This window comes from Phocoena sinus, chromosome 11 (genome assembly GCF_008692025.1).
Source record: "Phocoena sinus isolate mPhoSin1 chromosome 11, mPhoSin1.pri, whole genome shotgun sequence".
NCBI classification, from domain to species: domain Eukaryota; kingdom Metazoa; phylum Chordata; class Mammalia; order Artiodactyla; family Phocoenidae; genus Phocoena; species Phocoena sinus.
The window spans coordinates 36,212,087-36,232,640 of NC_045773.1; the positions used below are offsets into that span (position 1 = coordinate 36,212,087).

The 20,554-nt window shown below is 39.6% G+C and overlaps 1 protein-coding gene across 7 annotated transcripts in view; it reads left to right on the forward strand.

The window, feature by feature from the left end:
* NEK4 (NIMA related kinase 4) overlaps positions 1 to 20,554 on the forward strand; it is a 42,834-nt gene that overhangs the window by 20,334 nt on the left and 1,946 nt on the right. For 3 of the 7 annotated variants that reach the window (XM_032649783.1, XM_032649786.1, XM_032649781.1), the window contains 2 exons: positions 6,943 to 7,148; positions 7,853 to 7,986. In XM_032649783.1, the coding sequence (XP_032505674.1) occupies positions 6,943 to 7,148; positions 7,853 to 7,986 (340 nt within the window). Of the gene's footprint in view, positions 1 to 6,942; positions 7,377 to 7,852; positions 7,987 to 20,554 lie in introns of those variants that run through there. The other 4 variants (XM_032649780.1, XM_032649784.1, XM_032649782.1 and 1 more) reach the window with 2 other exon arrangements.

Genomic DNA, 20,554 nt, shown 5'->3' on the forward strand with positions numbered 1-20,554 from the left:
ATCTTTATTAGAGTATAATTACTTTACATTGGTGTGTTAGTTTCTGCTTTATATCAAAGTGAATCAGTTATACATATACATATGTTCCCATATCTCTTCCCTCTTGCATCTCCCTCCTTCCCCCGCTCCCTATCCCACCCCCCTTGGTGGTCACAAAGCACCAAGCTGATCTCCCTGTGCTATGCGGCTGCTTCCCACTAGCTATCTGTTTTACGTTTGGTAGTGTATATATGTCCATGCCACTCTCTCGCTTTGTCACAGCTTATCCTTCCCCCTCCCCATATCCTCAAGTCCATTCTCTAATAGGTCTGTGTCTTTAGTCCTGTCTTACCCCTAGGTTCTTCATGACATTTTTTTTTCTTAAATTCCATATATATATGTTAGCATACGGTATTTGTCTTTCTCTTTCTGACTTACTTCACTCTGTATGACAGACTCTAGGTCCATCCACCTCATTACAAATAGCTCAATTTCGTTTCTTTTTATGGCTGAGTAATATTCCATTGTATATATGTGCCACATCTTCTTTATCCATTCATCTGATGATGGATGCTTAGGTTGTTTCCATCTCCAGGCTACTGTAAATAGAGCTGCAATGAACATTTTGGTACATGACTCTTTTTGAATTATGGTTTTCTCAGGGTATATGCCCAGTAGTGGGATTGCTGGGTCATATGGTAGTTCTATTTTTAGTTTTTAAGGAACCTCCATACTGTTCTCCATAGTGGCTGTACCAATTCACGTTCCCACCAGCAGTGCAAGAGTGTTCCCTTTTCTCCACATCCTCTCCAGCATTTATTGTTTCTAGATTTTTTGATGATGGCCATTCTGACTGGTGTGAGATGATATCTCATTGTAGTTTTGATTTGCATTTCTCTAACGATTAATGATGTTGAGCATTCTTTCATGTGTTTGTTGGCAGTCTGTATATCTTCTTTGGAGAAATGACTGTTTAGGTCTTCTGCCTATTTTTGGATTGGGTTGTTTATTTTTTTGTTATTGAGCTGCATGAGCTGCTTATAAATTTCGGAAATTAATCCTTTGTCAGTTGCTTCATTTGCAAATATTTTCTCCCATTCTGAGGGTAGTCTTTTGGTCTTGTTTATGGTTTCCTTTGCTGTGCAAAAGCTTTTGAGTTTCATTAGGTCCCATTTGTTTATTTTTGTTTTTATTTCCATTTCTCTAGGAGGTGGGTCAAAAAGGATCTTGCTGTGATTTATGTCATAGAGTGTTCTGCCTATGTTTTCCTCTAAGAGTTTGATAGTTTCTGGCCTTACATTTAGGTCTTTAACCCATTTTGAGCTTATTTTTGTGTATGGTGTTAGGGAGTGATCTAATCTCATACTTTTACATGTACCTGTCCAGTTTTCCCAGCACCAATTATTGAAGAGGCTGTCCTTTTTCCACTGTACATTCCTGCCTCCTTTATCAAAGATAAGGTGACCATATGTGTGTGGGTTTATCTCTGGGCTTTCTATCCTGTTCCATTGATGTATCTTTCTGTTTTTGTGCCAGTACCATACTGTCTTGATTACTGTAGCTTTGTAGTATAGTCTGAAGTCAGGGAGCCTGATTCCTCCAGCTCCATTTTTCATTCTCAAGATTGCTTTGGCCAGGGCTTCCCTGGTGGCACACTGGTTGAGAGTCCACATGCCGACACAGGGGACACGGGTTCGTGCCCCAGTCCAGGAAGATCCCACATGCCACGGAGCGGCTGGGCCCGTGAGCCATGACCACTGAGCCTGCGCATCTGGAGCCTGTGTTCTGCAACGGGAGAGGCCACAACAGTGAGAGGCCCGCATACCGCAAAAAAAAAAAAGAAAAAAAGATTGCTTCGGCTATTTGGGGTCTTTTGTGTTTCCATACAAATTGTGAAATTTTTTGTCATAGTTCTGTGAAAAATGCCAGTGGTAGTTTGATAGGGGTTGCATTGAATCTGTAGATTGCTTTGGGTAGCAGAGTCATTTTCACAATGTTGATTCTTCCAATCCAAGAACATGGTATATCTCTCCATCTATTTGTATCATCTTTAATTTCTTTCATCAGTGTCTTATAATTTCCTGCATACAGGTCTTTTGTCTCCTTAGGTAGGTTTATTCCTAGATATTTTATTCTTTTTGTTGCAATGGTAAATGGGAGTGTTTTCTTGATTTCACTTTCAGATTTTTCATCGTTAGTGTATAGGAATGCCAGAGATTTCTGTGCATTAATTTTGTATCCTGTTACTTTACCAAGTTCATTGATTGGCTCTAGTAGTTTTCTGGTGGCATCTTTAGGATTCTCTATGTACAGTATCATGTCATCTGCAAAGAGTGACAGCTTTACTTCTTTTCTGATTTGTATTCCTTTTATTTCCTTTTCTTCTCTGATTGCTGTGGCTAAAACTTCCAAAACTATGTTGAATAAGAGTGGTGAGAGTGGGCAACCTTGTCTTGTTCCTGATCTTAGTGGAAATGCTTTCAGTTTTTCACCATTGAGGACGATGTTGGCTGTGGGTTTGTCATATATGGCCTTTATTATGTTGAGGAAAGTTCCCTCTATGCCTACTTTCTTCAGGGTTTTTATCATAAATGGGTGTTGAATTTTGTCGAAAGCCTTCTCTGCATCTATTGAGATGATCATATGGTTTTTCTCCTTTAGTTTAATATGGTGTATCATGTCGATTGATTTGCATATATTGAAGAATCCTTGCATTCCTGGAATAAACCCCACTTGATCATGGTGTATGATCCTTTTACTATGCTGTTGGATTCTGTTTGCTAGTATTTTGTTGAGGATTTTTGCATCTATGTTCATCAGTGATATTGGCCTTTAGTTTTCTTTCTTTGTTACATCCTTGTCTGGTTTTCATATCAGGGTGATGGTGGCCTGGTAGAATGAGTTTGGGAGTGTTTCTCCCTCTGCTATATTTTGGAAGAGTTTGAGAAGGATAGGTGTTAGCTCTTCTCTAAATGTTTGATAGAATTCGCCTGTGAAGCCATCTGGTCCTGGGCTTTTGTTTGTTGGAAGATTTTTAATCACAGTTTCAATTTCAGTGCTTGTGATTGGTCTGTTCATATTTTCCATTTCTTCCTGATTCAGTCTTGGCAGGTTGTGCATTTCTAAGAATTTGTCCATTTCTTCTAGGTTGTCCATTTTATTGGCATAGAGTTGCTTGTAGTAATCTCTCATGATCTTTTGTATTTCTGCAGCGTCAGTTGTTACTTCTCCTTTTTCATTTCGAATTCTATTGATTTGAGTCTTCTCCCTTTTTTTCTTGATGAGTCTGGCTAATGGTGTATCAATTTTGTTTATCTTCTCAAAGAACCAACTTTTAGTTTTTTTTTTTTTGTTTTTTTTTTTTTGTGCGTTACGCGGGCCTCTCACTGTTGTGGCCTCTCCCGTTGCGGAGGACAGGCTCCGGACGCGCAGGCTCAGCGGCCATGGCTCACGGGCCCAGCCGCTCCGCGGCATGTGGGATCTTCCCAGACCGGGGCACGAACCCGTGTCCCCTGCATCGGCAGGCGGACTCTCAACCACTGCGCCACCAGGGAAGCCCCCAACTTTTAGTTTTATTGATCTTTGCTCTCGTTTCCTTCATTTCTTTTTCATCTATTTCTGATCTGATTTTTCTGATTTCTTTCCTTCTGCTAACTTTGGGGGTTTTTTGTTCTTCTTTCTCTAATTGCTTTAGGTGCAAGGTTAGGTTGTTTATTCGAGATGTTTCCTGTTTCTTAAGGTAGGATTGTATTGCTATAAACTTCCCTCTTAGAACTGCTTTTATTGCATCCCATAGGTTTTGGGTCGTCGTGTCTCCATTGTCATTTGTTTCTAGGTATTTTTAAATTTCCTCTTTGATTTCTTCAGTGATCACTTCATTATTAAGTAGTGTATTGTTTAGCCTCCACGTGTTTGTATTTTTTACAGATCTTTTCCTGCAATTGATATCTAGTCTCATAGCGTTGTGGTCGGAAAAGATACTTGATACAATTTCAATTTTCTTAAATTTACCAAGGCTTGATTTGTGACCCAAGATATGATCTATCCTGGAGAATGTTCCATGAGCACTTGAGAAAAATGTGTATTCTGTTGTTTTTGGATGGAATGCCCTATAAATATCAATTAAGTCCATCTTGTTTAATGTATCATTTAAAGCTTGTGTTTCCTTATGTATTTTCATTTTGGATGATCTGTCCATTGGTGAAAGTGGGGTGTTAAAGTCCCCTACCATGAATGTGTTACTGTCGATTTCCCCTTTTATGGCTGTTAGTATTTGCCTTATGTATTGAGGTGCTCCTAGGTTGGGTGCATAAATATTTACAATTGTTATATCTTCTTCTTAGATTGATCCCTTGATCATTATGTAGTGTCCTTCTTTGTCTTGTAATAGTCTTTATTTTAAAGTCTATTTTGTCTGATATGAGAATTGCTACTCCAGATTTCTTTTGGTTTCCATTTGCATGGAACATCTTTTTCTATCCCCTTATTTTCAGTCTGTATGTGTCTCTAGGTCTGAAGTGGGTCTCTTGTAGACAGCATATATATGGGTCTTGTTTTTGTATCCATTCAGCCAGTCTGTGTCTTTTGGTGGGAGCATTTAATCCATTTACATTTAAGGTAATTATCGATATGTTTGTTCCTATTTCCATTTTCTTAATTGTTTTGGGTTTGTTATTGTCGGTCTTTTCCTTCTCTTGTGTTTCTTGCCTAGAGGAGTTCCTTTAGCATTTGTTGTAAAGCTGGTTTGGTGGTGCTGAACTCTTTCAGCTTTTGCTTGTCTGTAAAGGTTTTAATTTCTCCATCAAATCTGAATGAGATCCTTGCTGGGTAGAGTAATCTTGGTTGTAGGTTTTTCTCCTTCATCACTTTAAATATGTCCTGCCATTCCCTCTGGCTTGCAGAGTTTCTGCTGAAAGATCAGCTGTTAACCTTATGGGGATTCCCTTGTGTGTTATTTGTTGTTTTTCCCTTGCTGCTTTTAATATGTTTTCTTTGTATTTAATTTTTGACAGTTTGATTAATATGTGTCTTGGCGTGTTTCTCTTTGGATTTCCAGCATTTATTATTTGTAGACTTTTTAATGATGGCCATTCTGACCTGTGTGCGGTGGTACCTCATTGTAGTTTTGATTTGCATTTCTCTAATAATTAGTGATGTTGAATATCTTTTCTTGTGCCTATTGGCCATCTTTATGTCTTCTCTGGAGAAACGTCTATTTAGATCTTCTGCCCATTTTTTGATTAGGTTGTTTTTTGTTATTGAATTGTATGAGCTGTTTTTATATTTTGGAAATTAATCCCTTGTCAGTTGCATAGTTTGCACATATTTTCTCCCAGTCTGTATGTTGTCTTTTCATTTTTTTTTTATGGTTTCTGTTGCTGTGCAAAAGCTTATAAGCTTGATTAAGTCCCATTTGTTTATGAATTAATTTTAAATGTACATTTATAGTAGCATTCAGACCTGTAGTACGGTCATTGATAACATTGTAAATGGTTTTTGGTATATGCAAGAGCTAAAATTCTCTTTTAATGAACACATCTGATTTTCATTTAGAATTCTTATAAAATGTCTTCTTAGATCTGTGGGTTTATAGTTTTCATTGGTGGAAACAGTTTTGCCATTATTTCTTCAAGTATTTTTTTGGACCCCCTCCTGCCCTCCTAAGGATTCTGATTACATGTATATTAGATTGCTTAAAGTTATCCCACAGGTCACTAATCATATTCTTTTTTTTCTTTAGTCTTTTTTTCTCTGTTCCTTTTTTTTTTTTTTTCTGGCCACACGGTGTGGCTTGTGGGATCTTAGTTCCCCAACCAGGGATTGAACCCATGCCCTCGGCAGTGAAAGCATGGAGTCCTAACCACAAGACTGCCAGGGAATTCCCATCTGTTCCATTTTTTTGTAGATTCTATTGCTGTATCTTTGAGTTCACTAATCTTTCCTCCTGCAGTATCTAATTTGTTAATCCCATCCCACATATTCAACACATTGTACTTATCATTTGTAGTTCAATTTGGGTCCTTTTTATATCTTCATTGCCTCTCCTTAACATGTTGATGTTTCCTCTACCTTGGTCTTATGGAATATATGTTTAATAACCATTTTAATGTCCTTATTTACTAATTCTGTCACTTGTATCACTTCTGGATCTATTTCTATTAACTTATTTTTTTCTCTTCATAATTGTGTGCTATTTTCCTGCTTTGCATTTCTGGTATTTTTTTTTTTTTACGGTACGCGGGCCTCTCACTGTTGTGGCCTCTCCCGTTGCGGAGTACAGGCTCCGGACGCGCAGGCCCAGCAGCCATGGCTCACAAGCCCAGCTGCTCCGCGGCATGTGGAATCTTCCCGGACCGGGTCACGAACCCGCACCCCTGCATCGGCAGGCGGACTCTCAACCACTGTGCCACCAGGGAAGTCCTCATGTCTGGTATTTTTGACGTGATGCCAGACATTGTCAATTTTATCCCATTAATTGCTGATATTTTTATATTTCTTTAAATATTCTTGAACTTTGTACTTGGATATAGTTAAGTTACTTAGAAATAGTTGGGCGGAATTTATACGCAAAATCTGGGACCTTGTCTTTCTCGCTCTCTCCTTTCCAAGATTCTTCTCACTTTCTAGTGACAGTGGTGGTCTCGAACTCTGTCCTTTGGTTTTTCAGGCAAGAAAGACTGTGGGTTTTCTGTTGTACTTTAGCTGCCTATGGCTTGCCTTTAGGCTAAAGGTGTTGACTCTCCTCCAGAATCTGCTTGCAAATTTTGTACATTCTTCATTGCCCTCACATAGTTGATTTTTGTATTTTGTCCAAAGTTTATACTTATTTGTGGAAGGGTTCTGTCGGTAGGAACTTACTTGCTTACTAGAAAGCAGAACTTCCTAAAGGTTGTTTTGTATCTAATTTCTAATGAAAAATTCTCATGAAGCCAATTAATAACAAGAGGATTTTTTCTTTTCCAGGAAAGGTCATACAAATGAAATGAGTGACTTGGTACAATTGATGACACAGACCCTGAATTTGGACTCTAAAGAGAGCTATGAAGATCTCCCGGTACCAGAGCCAGTGTCAGAATTTAAACTTCATCGAAAGTATCGGGACACACTGATACTTCATGGGAAAGTTGCAGAGGAGGCGGAGGAACTCTGTTTTGAAGAGCTACCTTCAGGTGGTCAGTTTATTGTTTTACACCAAGCTGGAGAGCATATGTTTACTGGAGAAATGTATCAAACTAGGGAGCTTAATGCTTGCAAATATTTTTGGTTTTTTAAATTATTTCATTTGGATATCTTCATTAAAAAGTATATCTTATTTTATGTAACAGTTGCATTCCGGAAAAGTTGAATGAAAATTGATTTTTAAAAATAAATGTAAATAAATACCTGTTTGGAATTTTTCATGTGGACTTTCTTCAAATTAGACAATTTGTAGTTTTTAGATTTGGGAGATGGTGATGAGACATGAAGCGTAAGTTGATATATACATTTTAGTCATTAAAAATACATTAACTCTTGGGCTTCCCTGATGGCACAGTGGTTGAGAGTCCACCTGCCGATGCAGGGGACACGGGTTCGTGCCCCGGTCCGGGAAGATCCCACATGCTGCGGAGAGGCTGGGCCCGTGAGCCATGGCTGCTGAGCCTGCGTGTCCGGAGCCTGTGCTCCGCAACGGGAGAGGCCACAGCAGTGAGAGGCCCGCGTGCCGCAAACAAAACAAAACAAAACATGAACTCTTAAACTAAACTCTTGTCAAAGTGAAAAGAATATTAACATGACAAGATTACCAGGAAAAAAAAAGAAAAAAAAATTGTGTTCTTCTTGCTGCAGTGGTGAAAGTGTTTACTTTTTCCCTGTTGTTGTTATTGCTTTTTAGCTATCGTGCCAGGTTCTGAAAAAATCAGAAGAATAGTTGAAGTCTTGAGAGCTGATGTAATTCGGGGCCTGGGGATTCAGCTTTTAGAGCAGGTGTATGATATTTTGGAAGAGGAGGATGAATTGGAAAGAGAGGTGAGTGTCCTATTAGCTGTGTCAGCTGCTTATGCTATGGAATGTTTTTAATGGCCTTTTGAAATATAATTAGCATACCATACATTTTACCCATTTTAAGTATACAATTCAGTGGTTTTTTTATTTTTATTTTTTTTTAATTCAGTGGTTTTTAATATGTTCACAGAGTTGTACAACCATCACCACATCAATGTTAGAACATTTAATTATCCCGAAAACAAACCCTGTACTCACTGTCACTCCCCATTGTCCTATAGGCCTTTCACCCCTAAGCAACCACTAGTATTTCTGTCTCTATATCTGCCTATTCTGAACATTTCGTTTAAATAGAGTTGTACAGAACTATGTGGTCTTTTGTGACTGATATCTTTCATTTAACGTATGTTTTCAAGATTCATCAGTGTTGTAGGGCATGTCATGTACTTCATTCTTTTATAAGACTGAATAGTATTCCATTGTATGGCTATACCACATTTTGTTTATCTATTCACCACCTGATAGGTTGTTTCTACTTTTTAAAAAATTTATTTATTTATTTATTTTTGGCTGCATTGGGTGTTCATTGCTGCGCGCGGGCTTTCTCTAGTTGCGGAGAGCGGGGGCTACTCTTCGTTGCGGTGCACAGGCTTCTCATTGCGCTGGCTTCTCTTATTGTGGAGCATGGGCTCTAGGCACGCAGGCTTCAGTAGGTGTGGCGTGTGGACTCAGTAGTTGTGGCTCGCGGGCTCTAGAGCACAGGCTCAGTAGTTGTGGTGCACAGGCTTAGTTGCTCTGTGGCTTGTGGGATCTTCCTGGATCAGGGCTCAAACCTGTGTCCCCTGCATTGACAGGCGGATTCTTAAGCACTGCGCCAGCAGGGAAGCCCTGCTAAGTGTTTTTATCATGAAAAGGTGTTGGGTTTGTCAAATGCTTTCTATTTAGATGATCATGTAGTTTTCGTTTCTTATTCTGTGGATATGGTGTGTTGCATTAATTGGTTTTTGGATGTTAAATCATCCTTGTATTCCTGAGATAAATCCCACTTGGTCATGGTGTATACTGCTTCTTATATGTTGCTAGAGTCATGTTTCTGGTATTTTGTTGAGCGTTTTTGTGTCTGTGTTCACATGAGATATTGGTCTTCAGTTTTCTTTTCTTGTGATATTTTTATTGGTTTTGTTATCAGGGTAATACTGGCCTCAGAATGAGTTGGGGAGTTTCCCTCATCTTTCTTGGGAAGAATTAGTGAAGAACTGGTATTAATTCTTCTTGAAATGTTTGCTAGAATTCACCAATGAAGGCATCTGGGTGGGCCTGAGCTTTTCTTTGTGGGTAGTTTTTTGATAATAAATTCCGTGTCTTTACTTACTATATTCAGATTGTTTGTTCCTCTCTTTCTAAAATTTCTGTCTTTCTAGGAATTTGTCCATTTCAACTAAGTTATCTAATTGGCATATAATTTTTTTTTAAGTTTTGAATTTTATTTTATTTTTTTATACAGCAGGTTCTTATTAGCCATCAATTTTATACACATCAGAGTATACATGTCAATCCCAATCACCCAATTCATCACACCACCACCACCACCCCTCTGCCGCTTTCCCCCCTTGGTGTCCATACGTTTGTTCTCTACATCTGTGTCTCAATTTCTGCCCTGCAAACCAGTTCATCTGTACCATTTTTCTAGGTTCCACATATATGCGTTAATATACAATATTTGTTTTTCTCTTTCTGACTTACTTCACTCTGTATGACAGTCTCTAGATCCATCCATGGCTCAACAAATTACCCAATTTTGTACCTTTTTATGACTGAGTAATATTCCATTGTATATATATACCACATCTTCTTTATCCATTCGTCTGTCGATGGGCATTTAGGTTGCTTCCATGACCTGGCTATTGTAAATAGTACTGCAATGAACATTGAGGTGCATGTGTCTTTTTGAATTATGGTTTTCCCTGGGTATATGCCCAGTAGTGGGATTGCTGGATAATATGGTAATTCTATTTTTAGGTTTTTTTTTTTGTTTTTTTTTTTGTGGTATGCGGGCCTCTCACTGTTGTGGCCTCTCCTGTTGTGGAGCACAGGCTCCAGACGCGCAGGCTTAGCGGCCATGGCTCATGGGCCTAGCCGCTCCGCAGCATGTGGGATCTTCCCGGACCGGGGCACGAACCCGTGTCCCCTGCATTGGCAGGCGGACTCTCAACCATTGCACCACCAGGGAAGCCCTGTTTACATATTTTGGAGATTAATCCTTTGTCCGTTGGTTCGTTTGCAAATATTTTCTCCCATTCTGAAGGCTGTCTTTTTGTCTTGTTTATGGTTTCCTTTGCTGTGCAAAAACTTTGTAGTATCATTAGGTTCCATTTGTTTATTTTCATATCCATTACTCTAGGAGGTGGATCAAAAAAGATCTTGCTGTGATTTATGTCAAAGAGTGTTCTTCCTGTGTTTTCCTCTAAGAGTTTTATAGTGTCCGGTCTTACATTTAGGTCTCTAATCCATTTTGAGTTTATTTTTGTGCATGGTGTTAGGGAGTGTTCTAATTTCATTCTTTTACATGCAGCTGTCCAGTTTTCCCAGCACCACTTATTGAAGAGGCTGTCTTTTCTCCATTGTATATCCTTGCCTCCTTTGTCATAGATTAGTTGACCATAGGTGTGTGGGTTTCTCTCTGGGCTTTCTGTCTTGTTCCATTGATCTGTATTTCTGTTTTTGTGCCAGTACCATATTGTCTTGGTTACTGTAGCTTTGTAGTATAGTCTGAAGTCAGGGAGTCTGATTCCTCCAGCTCCGTTTTTTTCCCTCAAGACTGCTTTGGCTATTTGGAGTCTTTTGTGTCTCCATACAAATTTTAAGATTTTTTTGTTCTAGTTCCGTAAAAAATGCCATTGGTAATTTGATAGGGATTGCATTGAATCTGCAGATTGCTTTGGGTAATATAGTCATTTTCACAATGTTGATTCTTCCAATCCAAGAACATGGTATATCTCTCCATCTGTTGGTATCATCTTTAATTTCTTTCATCAGTGTCTTATAGTTTTCTGCATACAGGTCTTTTGTCTCCCTAGGTAGGTTTATTCCTAGGTGTTTTATGCTTTTTGTTGCAGTGGTAAATGGGAGTGTTTCCTTAATTTCTCTTTCAGATTTTTCATCATTAGTGTATAGGAATGCAAGAGATTTCTGTGCATTAATTTTGTATCCTGCAACTTTACCAAATTCATTGATTGGCTCTAGTAGTTTTCTGGTGGCATCTTTAGGATTCTCTATGTATAGTATCATGTCATCTGCAAACAGTAACAGTTTTACTTCTTCTTTTCCAATTTGTATTCCTTTTATTTCTTTTTCTTCTCTGATTGCCGACACTAGGACTTCCAAAACTATGTTGAATAATAGCAGTGAGAGTGGACATCCTCGTCTTGTTCCTGATCTTAGAGGAAATGCTTTCAGTTTTTCACCATTGAGAATGATGTTTGCTGTGGGTTTGTCGCATATGGCCTTTATTATGTTGAAGTAGGTTCCCTCTATTTCCATTTTCTGGAGAGTTTTTATCACAAATGAGTGTTGAATTTTGTCAAAAGCTTCTTCTGCGTCTATTGAGGTGATCATATGGTTTTTCTCCTTCAATTTGTTAATATGGTGTATCACATTGACTGATTTACATATATTGAAGAATCCTTGCATCCCTGGGATAAATCCCACTTGAACATGGTGTATGATCCTTTTAATGTGTTGTTGGATTCTGTTTGCTGGTATTTTGTTGAGGATTTTTGCATCTATATTCATCAGTGATATTGGTCTGTAATTTTCTTTTTTTTGTAGTATCTTTGTCTGGTTTTGGTATCAAGGTGATGGTGGCCTCATAGAATGAATTTGGGAGTGTTCCTTCCTCTGCAATTTTTTGGAAGAGTTTGAGAAGGGTGGGTGTTAGCTCTTCTCTAAATGTTTGATAGAATTCACCTGTGAAGCCATCTGGTCCTGGACTTTTGCTTGTTGGAAGATTTTTAATCACAGTTTCAATTTCAGTGCTTGTGATTGGTCTGTTTATATTTTCTATTTCTTCTTGGTTCAGTCTTGGAAGGTTATACCTTTCTAAGAATTCGCCCATTTCTTCCAGGTTGTCCATGTTATCGTCATAGAGCTGCTTGTAGTAGTCTCTTAGGATGCTTTGTATTTCTTTGGTGTCTGTTGTAACTTCTCCTTTTTCATTTCTAATTTTATTTATTTGAGTCCTCTCCCTCTTTTTCTTGATGAGTCTGGCTAATGGTTTATCAATTTTGTTTATCTTCTCAAAGAACCAGCTTTTAGTTTTATTGATCTTTGCTATTGTTTTCTTTGTTTCTATTTCATTTATTTCTGCTCTGATCTTTATGATTTCTTTCCTTCTGCTAACTTTGGGTTTTGTTTGTTCTTCTTTCTCTAGTTTCTTTAGGTGTAAGGTTAGATTGTTTATTTGAGATTTTTCTTGTTTCTTGAGGTAGGCTTGTATAGCTATAAACTTCCCTCTTAGAACTGCTTTTGCTGCATCCCATAGGTTTTGGATCATTGTGTTTTCATTATCATTTGTCTCTAGTTATTTTTTGATTTCCTTTTTGATTTCTTCAGTGATCTGTTGGTTATTTAGTAACGTATTGTTCAGCCTCCATGTTTGTGTTTTTTACGACTTTTTCCCTGTAATTCATTTCTAATCTCATAGCGTTGTGGTCAGAAAAGATGCTTGATATGATTTCAGTTTTCTTAAATTTACTGAGGCTTTATTTGTGACCCAAGATGTGATCTGTCCTGGAGAATGTTCTGTGTGTACTTGAGAAGAAAGTGTAATCTGCTGTTTTTGGATGGAATGTCCTATAAATAGCAATTAAATCTGTCTGGTCTATTGTGTCATTTAAAGCATGTGTTTCGTTATTTATTTTCATTTTGGATGATCTGTCCATTGGTTTAAGTGAGGTGTTAAAGTCCCCCACTATTATTGTGTTACTGTTGATTTCCTCTTTTATAGTTGTTAGCAGTTGCCTTATGTATTGAGGTGCTCCTATGTTGGGTGCATGTATATTTATAATTGTTATATCTTCTTCTTGGATTGATCCCTTGGTCATTATTTAGTGTCTTTCCTTGTCTCTTGTAACATTCTTTATTTTAAAGTCTATTTTATCTGATATGAGTATTGCTACTCCAGCCTTCTTTTGATTTCCATTTGCATGGAATATGTTTTTACATCCCCTCACTTTCAGTCTGTATGTGTCCCTAGGTCTGAAGTGGGTCTCTTGTAGACAGCATATATATGGGTCTTGTTTTTTTTTTTTTTTGGGGGGGGTCTTGTTTTTGTATCCATTCAGCGAGCCTGTGTCTTTTGGTTGGAGCATTTAATCCATTTATGTTTAAGGTAATTATCGATATGTATGTTCCTGTGACCATTTTCTTAATTGTTTTGGGTTTGTTTTTGTAGGTCCTTTTCTTCTCTTGTGTTTCCCACTTAGAGAAGTTCCTTTAACATTTGTTGTAGAGCTGGTTTGGTGGTGCTGAATTCTCTTAGCTTTTGCTTGTCTGTAAAACTTTTGATTTCTCCATTGAATCTGAATGAGATCCTTGCCGGGTAGAGTAATCTTGGTTGTAGGTTCTTCCCTTTCATCTCTTTAAGTATATAATGCCACTCCCTTCTGGCTTGTAGAGTTTCTGCTGAGAAATCAGCTGTTAACCATATGGGAGTTCCCTTGTATGTTATTTGTCGTTTTTCCCTTGTTGCTTTCAATAATTTTTCTTTGTCTTTAATTTTTGCCAATTTGATTACTATGTGTCTCATTGTTTCTCCTTGGGTTTGTCCTTTGGGACTCTCTGTGCTCCTTGGACTTGGGTGACTATTTCCTTTCCCATGTTAGGGAAGTTTCTGACTGTAATCTCTTCAAATATTTTCTCAGGTCCTTTCTCTCTCTCTTCTCCTTCTGGGACCCCTATAATGCAAATCTTGTTGCATTTAATGTTGTCCCAGAGGTCTCTTAGGCTGTCTTTATTTCTTTTCATTCTTTTCTCTTTTTTTTTTTTTTTTTGCAGTACGCGGGCCTCTCACTGCTGTGGCCTCTCCCGTTGCGGAGCACAGGCTCCAGACGCGCAGGCCCAGCGGCCATGGCTCACGGGCCCAGCTGCTCTGCGGCATGTGGGATCCTCCCGGACCAGGGCACGAACCCGTGTCCCCTGCATCGGCAGGTGGACTCTCAATCACTGCGCCGCTAGGGAAGCCCTCATTCTTTTTTCTTTATTCAGTTCCGCAGCAGTGAATTCCACCATTCTGTCTTCCAGGTCACTTATGTGTTCTGCCTCAGTTATTCTGCTATTGATTCCTTCTAGTGTATTTTTCATTTCAGATATTATGTTGTTAATCTCTGTTTGTTTGTTCTTTAATTCTTCTTGCTCATTGTTAAACATTTCTTGCATCTTCTTGATCTTTGCCTCCATTCTTTTTCCGAGGTCCTGGATCATCTTCACTATCATTATTCTGAATTCTTTTTCTGGAAAGTTGCCTATCTCCACTTCATTTAGTTGTTTTTCTGGGGTTTTATCTTGTTCCTTCATGTGGTACATAGCCCTCTGCCTTTTCATCTTGTCTATCTTTCTGTGAATGTGGTTTTTGTAGTTCTTCTTGCTTCTGCTGTCTGCCCTCTGGTGGATGAGGATATCTAAGAGGCTTGTGCAAGTTTCCTGATGGGAGGGACTGGTGCTGGGTAGAGCTGGCTGTTGCTTTTGTGGGAAGAGGTCAGTAAAACTTTAATCCACTTGTCTGCTGATGGGTGGGGCTGAGTTCCCTCCCTGTTGGTTGTTTGGCCTGAGGCGACCCAAGACTGGAACCTATCTGGGCTCTTTGGTGGGGCTAATGGCAGACTCTGGGAGGGCTCATGCCAAGGAGTACTTCCCAGAACTTCTGCTGCTAGTGTCCTTGTCCTTACAGTGAGACACAGCCACCCCCTGCCTCTGCAGGAGACCCTCCAACACTAGCAGGTAGGTCTGGTTCAGTCTCCTATGGGGTCACTGCTCCTTCCCCTGTGTCCTGATGCACACACTACTTTGTGTGTGCCCTCCAAGAGTGGAGTCTCTGTTTCCCCCAGTGCTGTCGAAGTCCTGCAATCAATTCCCAGTAGCCTTCAAAGTCTGATTCTCTAGGAATTCCTCCTCCCATTGCCGGACCCCCATGTTGGGAAGCCTGACGTGGGGTTCAGAACCTTCACTCCAGTGGGTGGACTTCTGTGGTATAAGTGTTCTCCAGTCTGTGAGTCACCCACCCAGCAGTTATGGGATTTGATTTTACTGTGATTGCGCCCCTCCTACCATCTCACTGTGTCTTTGGATGTGGGATATCTTTTTTGGTGAGTTCTAGTGTCTTCCTGTCAATGATTGTCCAGCAGCTAGTTGTGATTCTGGTGTTCTCACAAGAGGGAATGAGAGCCCGGCCTTCTACTCCGCCATCTTGGTTCAGGGCCCACACACTGGCGTACAATTATTAATAGAAATTCTTTTTAATATTTTTTATTTCTGTAAGGTTGGTTGTTTAGGAGTGTATTGTTTAATTTCCACATATATTTGCACAAATATATTACATTTTTCTATTTTATAGGTTTAACAGTGTATTATATACATGCTGGATTTTTAAATTATAGTAAAATACACATAACTTCAAATTTAGCATTTTAACCATTTTTAAGTATTCGGTTCAGTGGCCTTAAGTATGTTTACATTATTGTGCAAACATCACCACCAACCATCTCCAGAACTTTTTGCATTTTGCAAAACTGAAACTCTGTACCAATTAAACAAGAACAACCCACTTACCCCTCCTACCACCTCCTGGCAACCACCATTCTAATTTCTGTGTCTATGAATTTAACTACTATAAGCCTTGATACAAAGCCTAAACACAGCATCTAGAAGAAGTAAAACTCTCCTGTAAAGAAAACTTCAGGCCCAGATGGCTTTGCTGGTGAATTCTTCCAATCATCTAAGGAAGAAATAACACAAATCCTACACAAATTCTTTAGAAAACAGAAAAAAAAGGGACATTTCCCATTTCTCCCCATAAGCCCAGAACAACCATGATACCAAAACCCAACAAGGACACTACATGAAAAAAACATGAGACCAGTATCTCTCATGAACATCTTAATCATCTAGTATTTTGCTGAAGATTTTTGCATCAGTGCTCATAAGGGATATTAGTGTATATTTTTCTTTTCCTATAGTGTCCCTGTTTGGCCCTAGCACCAGGGCAATGCTGGCCTCATAAATGAGCCAGGAAATGCTCCTTCCTCATTAACTCTCTGAAGAGTTTGAGAAGGATTGGTATCAGTTCCTGTTCCAATGTTTGGCAGAATTCACCGGCAAAGTTCCAGGGCCTTTCCTTGTTAGGAGGTTTAGGTTACTGATTCAGTCTCCTTGCTAGTTATGGGGATATTCAGATTTTCTATTTCTTTATGATTCAGTTTTGGTAGGTTTTATGTTTCTTGGAATTTGTCCATTTATGCAACTTGTTGGTGTACAATTGTTCATAGTACTTTCTTTCTTTTTTTTTTTTTTTTTTTTTTTTTGCGTACGCGGGCCTCTCACTGCTGTGGCCTCTCCCGTTGCGGAGCACAGGCTCCAGATGCGCAGGCTCAGCGGCCATGGCTCACGGGCCCAGCCGCTCCGCGGCATGTGGGATCCTCCGAGACCGGGGCACGAACCCGCGTCCCCTGCATTGGCAGGCGGACTCTCAACCACTGTGCCACCAGGGAAGCCCTATACAATTGCTTTTTAAATCAGTTCAGAGAAGAAAAGGAGAAGCAATTTGTATTTATATTGTTTTTATTTACATAATTACCTTCATCAGTGCTTTTCCTGTTTTCATGTAAATTGGAATTATTGCCTGGGGTCTCTTGCTTTCAGCCTGATGAGATTCCTTAGGCAGTTCTTGCAAGGCAAGTCTGCTAGTCACAAATTCTGTTTTTGTTTATCTGGGAATATCTTTATTTTGCCTTCATTTTTTTTTTTTTTTTCTTTGCGGTACGCGGGCCTCTCACTGCTGTGGCCTCTCCAGTTGCGGAGCACAGGCGTCGGACGCGCAGGCTCAGCGGCCATGGCTCACGGGCCCAGCCTCTCCACAGCATGGGGGATCTTCCCGGACCAGGGCACAAACCTGTGTGCCCTGCATCGGCAGGTGGACTCTCAACCACTGCGCCACCAGGGAAGCCCCTTGCCTTCATTTTTGAAAGATAGCCTTACTGGATATGCGATTCTTAGTTGACAGTTTTTTTCTTTGAGTTCTTTGAATATGTTATCCCACTGCCTTCTGGCCTTCATTGTTTATGATAAGTCAGCTGTTAATGTTATTGGGGTTCTCTTGTAAGTACTGAGTCATTTTTCTCTTGCTGCTTTCAAGATTTTCTCCTTGCCTTTGGCTTTCAGCACTTTTACTTTGTTGTTGTAATATTGCTTTTTATTATTTTTTTAAATTTATATTTTCTTATTGAGATAACATTGGTTTATAACATTAAGTTGCATGTGTACAACCTTACATTTTGACTTCTGTATACATTACAGCATCAGGAATTTTACTTTAATGTGTCCAGGTGTGGATCTCTTTGAGATGATCCTGCTTAGAGTTCATTGAGATTCCTGGATGTGTAGATTGTTTTTTTAAAAATTTGGGAAATTTTCAGCCAATATTCTTCAAATATTTTTTCTGCTCCTTTTCTCTCTCCTCTTCTTCTGGTACTCCCATTATACATGTGCTGTTATGCTTAATGGTGTCTTACATTTCTCTGAAACTGTTCATTTTTCTTCATTTTCTTTTCTCTCTGTTCTTTGGATTGCATAATCTCTGTTGATCTATCTCCAAACTCACTTATTCTCTCTGCCGGTTCAAATATACTGTTTAGCCTCCCAGGTGAATTTTTTCATTTGTTATTGCACTTTTCAACTCCAGAATTTCCATTTGGTTTTTTAAATGCCTTCTTTCTCTTGTCAGTATTCTCTGTTTGATGTGTCATTGTCATCATACCTTTCTTTACTTCTGTAATCATGATTTCCTTTAGTTCTGTGAACATGCTCATAATCCCTACTTTGATGTTTTTGTCTGTTAAATCCAACATCTGGTTGCTCTCACAGGCAGTTTATCTTGCCTGCTTTTATTCTAATGTATGTGTCATACTATTCTATTTCTTTGCATGTCTCATAACTTTTTGTTGGAAACTAGACATTTTAGATAATAAATGGTTACAAGTCTGAGTATTGGCCTCCAGTGGTGGGGGGTTGTTATTGTTATTTGCTTGTTTATTGGTTTAGTGATTGGCTGGATTATATTAGTAAAGTCTATGAACCCCTTACCCTAGTCCCCACAATGTAAAGCCTCTGATGTTGCCCCTAGGGTACAGCCTTGGGTATGTTCACAGCTACCTTGGAATGACAGTGGGTTTGGCAGAGCGCTCTTTATTTATTTAGTTATTTATTTTGGCTGCACTGGGTCTTAGTTGCAGCATGCGGAATCTTTTAGTTGCGGCATGTGGACTTCTTAGTTGCGGCATGCGAATTCTTAGTTGCGGCACGCGTGCGGGATCTAGTTCCCGACCCCGGGGATCAAACCCAGACCCCCTGCCTTGGGAGCATGGAGTCTTACCCATCGGACCATCAAGGAAGTCCCTGGCAGAGCTCTCTTGATGCTCCCTTTCCCAGACTTCACCCAGATGTTTTTTGGTTGCCAGCTGATCGCTTTTATTGTTCTCAGTAATGCCCTGGGGCTACATTGCTCCATAGGCAGATCCAATCAAAGCTGAGCTCCTTTGAAGAGGTAGTTCCCAAACTTAGTGTTTGAGATTTTTTTCTGAACCCAGGGCCCCTCCAGCTTCTTGGTTCTTTTAAAGTAGCTGGCATACAGTTTAGCCTATATCCAATGTACCTAGTACTAATCTCCTCCCAGTTGCCTTTCACCACTACCTCCAGTTTTTGAGAGCACCCTTAGGCTTGAATTCTCCACACTCTGTTCCAAATGAAGTCAGTTCATTAAAGACTTGGTGCTTATTTTATGTCTTGCTTCTACCCCCAGGCAAAATCTGAGAGCACAGCTCCGGAGCTGGCAGTGGGAACAGTAGCTTGCTTGTCTCTCTGAGTGATACCCCCACTTTGGAAGCTCAGAGGGGGTGAGAGGCGGTAGCATCTGGTCTTCTTGGCATGCTTCACCCAGCATGGAAACTTCACTTTATGGTCTGGGGCAAAGGTGATTGGGGTCATCGTATTTTCAGTGGCCCTGTACCCAAGATAGAGCCTCTATCCTACATGTCTGAGCTGGGCATAAAAAAGAAGCTCCCACCTCTTGGCTGCACTCTCCCAAAGCTTACTGTCACCATCAGGTATTGGGGGCAGGATGAAATATGCTGATGTCCTGCCCCTCCCAGGAAGATTGCCTTCCAACTAGGAGTTAGGGGGAAAGAAGTTTCTTGACTTCACCAGTGTAGTGAAGTTTTTGTCTCACTGAGCTGGAGTGGGGAAGGAGACGTTTCATTTTAATTCAGTTCACTGACCCTCATTGTTCTTAGTAGCTTTACTGTTTTTAACTGAGTTTTAGTAGATTTTCTTGAAAAAAAAAAAAAGGGTCCCTATTTGCTGTATGCCCTTATGACCATTTCCAGAGACTTTAAATGGTTGGTTTTTAAAATATTTTCACCAGTTTCACTAAAAAAAAAAGGGTCCCTATTTGCTGTATGCCCTTATGACCATTTCCAGAGACTTTAAATGGTTGGTTTTTAAAATATTTTCACCAGTTTCACTGAAGAGGGGTCTGCAGAGCTTCTCACACCGTCATGCTGGATGTGGAACCAATTAGGATTACATTTTGTTTTTATTTTATTATTATTTTAAAATTTATTTATTTTATTTATTTATTTTTGGCTGCATGGGGTCTTCATTGCTGTGCGCGGGCTTTCTCTAGCTGCAGTGAGCGGGGGCTATTCTTCGTTGTGGTGCGTGGGCTTCTCATTGTGGTGGCTTCTCTTGTTGCGGAGCACGGGCTCTAGGTGCACAGTCTTCAGTAGTTGTGGCTCACACGCTCTAGAGTGCAGGTTCAGTAGCTGTGGCACATGGGCTTAGTTGCTCTACGGCATGTGGGATCTTCCCGGACCAGGGCTCGAACCTGTGTCCCCTGTATTGGCAAGCGGATTCTTAACCACTGTGCCACCAGGGAAGCCCCAGGATTACATTTTAGATTTAGTTGTTATGTCTCCTTTAATCTGGAACAGTTACTGAGTCTGTTTTTCATGACCTTGACGTTTTTGAAGAGTATAGGCCATATGTTTTATAAAATGCCCCTCAGATTGGGTGTGTTTGATGTTTCCTCATGAATAGATCCAGATTATGCATTTTTGGTAGGAATACCACAAAGGTGATGTTGTGTCCTTCTCAGTTCATTGTATCAGGAAGTGCATGACATCTGTTTAACATATTATTAAATGTTATTTCAATTTCAGGCATTTCTTTCAACAGACATACTTTGAGTATCAAATAGTCCGTTTTTTTTTTATTACTAGTCAGTTTGAATTTTATGTTAATTGGTTGTATTATTTTTTAAATGCCT